Source organism: Oncorhynchus mykiss, chromosome 1, assembly GCF_057628025.1.
Source record: "Oncorhynchus mykiss isolate SJ-2025 chromosome 1, ASM5762802v1, whole genome shotgun sequence".
NCBI lineage: Eukaryota > Metazoa > Chordata > Actinopteri > Salmoniformes > Salmonidae > Oncorhynchus > Oncorhynchus mykiss.
In genome coordinates this window covers 48776098-48781687 of record NC_143022.1, presented here as the reverse complement: position 1 = coordinate 48781687, position 5590 = coordinate 48776098, and the positions used below count along the sequence as shown (strand labels likewise).

General features: G+C 41.7%; 1 protein-coding gene across 1 annotated transcript; it reads right to left on the bottom strand.

Annotated features, from left to right (window-relative positions):
* Positions 1–2192: 2192 nt before the first annotated feature.
* Positions 2193–4052, bottom strand: LOC149985539 (uncharacterized). The gene has a single exon (XM_090183305.1). It carries the CDS (start codon positions 4050–4052, stop codon positions 2535–2537), a length of 1518 nt encoding a protein of 505 aa, XP_090039431.1. The 3' UTR covers positions 2193–2534.
* Positions 4053–5590: the final 1538 nt, after the last annotated feature.

Sequence of the window (5590 nt, the reverse complement as noted above, 5' to 3'; positions counted from 1 at the left end):
CAGATTACAGGGAAATGAATGGATTTTTTTTTAAAGATCATGCAATATAGAAGTAGTATAAAAACTTGAAGTGTTAGTTGTAGCAGTAGTAGTAGCCATGTCATGGCAGCAGTGTTGTAGTCGAGTCACTAAAGCATAAGTCTAAGTCAATTCACAACACCCTGTGGCTAACTCTGAATTGAGTCAAAGTCGTCAATGTTTGAGTCGAGTCACAAGTCCCTGTGTTTGAATCCCGGTCCAAGATTTCAAGTCTAAGACAATGGGTCCATATTAACTTAATATTAAGTTGTTAACCCAGTCAGAATGTGGCAGGGGGAATTTCAATCAATCATTTTTAAATCCCCTTTCTTTCTGCGTCAACAAATGTTTATATGCTACAGGTCAAACAGATTGTCAGCTAGCTAGCTAGCTAATTAGGTAACATGATTGAACATGGTGTGGCTGCACAGCTTCTCTATCTTTGATGTAGTCTAAACAGAAACTGAAAGACAGAGACAAACAGATACACTTTTATAAACTATACTGATGTCAGATATTAGTGGCTAATGTGGAGGTCAACTGCTCCAAGATCTGTGTGTGTGTGTGCGTACGTGGTTTGGTTTGAAGCTTCTCTAACCAGCTCTGTGTTGTTGTCCTCTGGAAACACCTCTGGTTTTCAGCGCTGTGATAGAAGATAAGCGCAGAAGCTGTGGTAGACAGATTCTGCTAGTGAGCGTATACTGAGAGCACACAGCTGATTAACCCCTTCACTGCCGGCCAGAGAAATTGAAATGTATGCAAATGTTTCCCAGTTTATGCAAATACTTGCACCATGACGTGAAACCGTGAAAGAAAGAAGGCCATGTTTCAGTTATGGTGAAGCACGATCACATGTAGCCTAACTAACCTAACCTTCTTTCTTGAACCAGTTCTAGAACAATTGATGCAGCCATACTGCTCTGCTAAGTCATAGCTTCTCATCATGTTTCTAGAGAGAAACTGGGTACGATGCATGACTGATCTTACACTGCAATATGAGTCTTTGCACTGCCCCCCATATACATCTCTACAAAAATGTGGTGACACCTCTTAAACTTGATGGATATCTTTATAATGCTAGTAAGCTTTGGGCTTTGGTGGAGAGAATGCGTTTCGGAATGAACCTTAGACAACAATACATAAGTTGCCAAAAAGAATTTATTATGATGGACTGTGAAAAACCCAATGTACTGTGTGAGAGCAGATATGACATTTTCTGTCATTTAAATAGTTGAGGCTGTGTGTAAGTTTAGATGGTGTTCAAGGTACAAATTGTTCAACCTCCTTTCGTTACAGACCTTTAGTGCCCCCCTGTGGAATATCACGTGTCGTTACATGGGGATCAACATTTGTTTGTGAGGGTTGCAAAAACAACATGGGTAATGTTAGAATAAAATCATGCTGAGGAAGCTTTATTCAAATGATGTAGGATGAGACACGACGTGTCGTACAGTGTCAGGCTTCAGATCAAAAGAAAAACGATACAGTCTCTGCCTCGCAGTCCAACCAACGGTATATTAAACTAAGCACAGTTTGAAGGCTAAGCAAATGTCATTCACATTTCACAAATGTAAGGCAACACTACATCTATTCCAGATAAAGGGGTCATTTTTATTTGTATAAATGGAAGATTTATATAAGCATTGTGTAATGTGGCACTATCCAGGTCTTTCTTGCATAAGTGGGTTATTTTGGCAAGAGAAACCTGGTTACTGTGTAACCCAGCAGTTATATTAAATCTGCAGCTGTCTGCTTCCCTTACATGTGCAAGTTGAGACAGGGCCTCTTAACTCAAGCGAAGAAACCTTTGGCCAAATATTACGACAAACAAGCCTATTGGTCAGAAAATGTTGTTCAGCATTCTCGCATTTCATAAACACTGTGTTTGGATAGATCCTCATTTCCAATGCTGTAGTACAAATAGTTCCACCTTAGAATTTGTCAGTGTTGCTATACATTGAAAACGTGAAGAATTATGACACTAAGGTGTGAGTCAGATGTGCCACCTTCGGAATAATACAAATTTGAATCAGAACTTCACTTCTATTAGTCCGGTCAGCACTTACCTCTTCTCTATGGTCAACAAATCAACCAATCCAATGAAGAAATAAACATTCTACTAAAAGGGTATACTTCATAGCTCACAAGAAACCAACAACACACACCACAGATCATTTTCAACTGCAATAAAACTTTATAGAAACAGAATTCTTTGGAACATGGTGATGATAAATTAACATTTGCCTAACTAGAATAACAAGTGGATTAATATTAATCTCTAGTTGATACTGAGGGACATATTCTATCATCACACCAGCGTACTAGATACTCTGGATACTCCTAAGGGGTTGAAGCAGTCCATCTTCAGGAAGAGGGTCACAATTGGCCCAGTGTCTTCCGGGTCAGGGTTTGGCCGGGGTAGGTCGTCATTGTAAATAAGAATTTGTTCTTAACTAACTTCACAATTTAAATAAAGGTAAAAAATAAATTAAATTAAGATGTGTGTGTGCGACCCCTTACAACTGGCTTTGCTCCATCTCTTTAGAAAGAGACTCCTCATCCACCTCCAAGATCGAGGGCAGTGATGGAGAGACACACACTGGGAAGAAAGGCCCAGACTTAAAGTTAACGTCCCAGTGAATGGGCTTCACTCTCTTCCTGCGCCCTCGTTGGCTATTCTCCCGCTCGGCCTTGGCACGGGAGGCGGGCATGTGCCCCCGCTTGATAGGAGGCTGTTCTGCCAGTGGGACCAAGGGGGTCAAGAGGGTATCAAAGGGGCACTTTTCGCCCGCCTGCACGGCTCTCCTACTGGTCAGTAAAGGGGAGTGGTCGGTGCGACCTGTGTGGCTGGGCGTAGGTCTGGTCAGGGGGTGACAGCCATCATCTCCACAGACTAAAGGTGGACCACAGAGGAACAACCTCTCAGTGCTACTGAAGGACAGGGGCTCAGAGGGTAATATGATATGTTTGTCACCCAGTTGTTCTGGTAGCTGCTGGTCCAGCATAGCAGACCGGATCTGTAAGAGCTGGATCCTCTTCGACACACGCCGTGACCTGGTGTTGGCAGGCCGGGCTGGCACTGGGGAGGCAGGTGGGGCAGGCACTTGGCTGGAAGGAACCGGAGAAGCAGATGGAGTAGGCACCAGAAGGTCAGGCACATTGCTGACCATTGGGGTAGGCAATGGAATGGCCATCTGGGCAGGTGAGGCTGACACTGCAATGGTTGGTAGCACAGGGAAAGAATTGGTGCTCTCCCTCCTACCCATGGAGTTTATAATCTCTAAGGTCTGGTTAGGGAACCTCAGAGTGCTGCCATCAGTATGTCTTGTTATCCTAGCTATCCCGGTCTTGGGTCGAGCCAGGCTTCTGCTGGCCTGGACCTCCGGCTGGAGGACATCCACAGGAGAACATGGCGGCTGCAAGAGGCTGCCGTCGGACAGAGACCGCCTGGCCTGAGCAGGAGGAGAGCGGGGCCTTTGGTCGTGGATGTTAGACCTCTTGAGAGGATTGGCCTGGATCCTGACCTCAGACTGGCTGCATGGAGTCCCAGATAAAGGAGCCACTGCCTTGGCTGCAGTGGAGCATAAATTGGGCCTCCTAGGGATGCTTCCTGGTGTCTGTGGTCTGCTGGATTTAACCTCTGGCTCCTTCTTGTGGCTGGAGGTAAATGTGCTCCCTCCGGTTTTGGTTTTAACCGGACCCAGACGCTTGCTACCCATCTGTCCCTCCAGCTGCAGACGAGGCATGCGAGGCACCTTGAGGGTATTTTTGTTCCTTTGGGCATTGAGAGAGGTCACAGTGAGCATTGGAAGCCTGATGGGTGGAGTGGCCATTGGAAGCCTTCCCATGTCAGCCCTCTCCTCAGTCACATCCATGTTGTGGAAGTGGGATCGGCTATTCTTTCTCCCTGGTGGCATTGACTGTAGGATAATATCATTGACACACCGGACACTGAGGATGTCTGTCAGGCTGTTCTCAGAACTGTTCTGACTGGTCTCTTGTGTCCTAGTCCTGGACTTCCCTCTGTCTTTCATGGCTGTGAGAGTCACAGTGGAAGAGCAAACAACATGTTTGAGAATAAGAATATAGAATAAATTACATATATTACAATAGAATTTGATCAAAATTGTTTTTATAAACTAGTGTTTTTCCACTTTCAAAGGACATTCCAATTCCTGCCAAAATGTTCACAAATTCATAAAAATGAAAGATTCACAGACTAAGGCCTACCTTCAATTTGGACTTCCAGATAATTTGCACACGTATGATTTGACTATACAGTTTCAACAATATATTATTGAAAACAGAAACACAAGACCACAATACCTAGTTTAAATGTTTTTGTTGTTGTCACAAATCACAAAACATATCAGTTTTTCTTACAGTTATTGATCAAATAAAGTTCTCATAAGATAAAAGTAGTGTATTTGAGATGATTTCATTAAATTATAGGTCCTACCTTAGTTCAGGATGAGCGTCAATGACCTGTCTATGGAATGTCTTTTTTTAACAAAAGAATGCTTCATTATGACATCATGTACATTATGACATAGTAGCCGTCCACATCATAAAAGTTTGTCAAAACCACTTGAATGGGCATGAAATGTAAAATTAAATAAAATAGACCTAATTCAACATTTGAAAAAGATAGTACTTTGACAGTAAATATTCAGTTTATTGGCTTTTATTTTCATTACAGTAGTGGTTTTGAATGTATTATAATGAGAGTAGACCTAGTGAGTTTCCTAGAACTCGATCGCTCATTGAACATCTGTGTGGAACGTTCGCACCTGACGCCACACAGATGTTTTTGAAAAACATTCACGATTTTAGTTTCATATTCAATTTATGAGCATATATGCACGGCAAATAAATTCCCAGTACTCAAATAAATCTGACAATCCCAATTATTTATTTATTATAGCATCCTCTTAGAATGAGAATCACTGTGGTGTCAATGTTTTTGATTATGTCCAAGTAGGAACATAGCTACAGGTATTTTGACTTCTATACTATAATAGTAGTAGTTGTGTGTGTTTTCTTGTTGTGCATTCGTTTTGAGTCAACGCTAATCCCACAATATTTTGGTCCCATTCGGTATTAGCACCGTCAGCCAATGGGGGAAGTGACATGCCTGAAGCCTAAATTGATGCTGTCGACCAAACACATTTCAATTTCACTTTTGAAATACAATAAATAGCCTGTTAATTTGTCGACAAAACAAGTTCATAAATTATATGTTAGCTTCAGGTCTCCAACTCAACCAAAAATGAAAGTTAAAGAATGGAATTAAGCCGGTGTCTTAGATTGAACTATCCAAGCAGTAAATATATCCTTTAAATGTTGATATTTGGTTGCTTTGTCAACTAAACACAATTCAATTTTACTTTTGTAATACAGTAAATAGCCTAAAGTTAAGGCTCTCTTACAAACTAATGTAACAGTATTTATTCAACCTTAAAATAAGTAACAGATCCATGGCCACCGAGGTTACTATAACTATACATGTATTCATATGTAAAGTTAATCATATAAAATGTGCATGTTCAAGATAGCATGCATACTGTAGGTT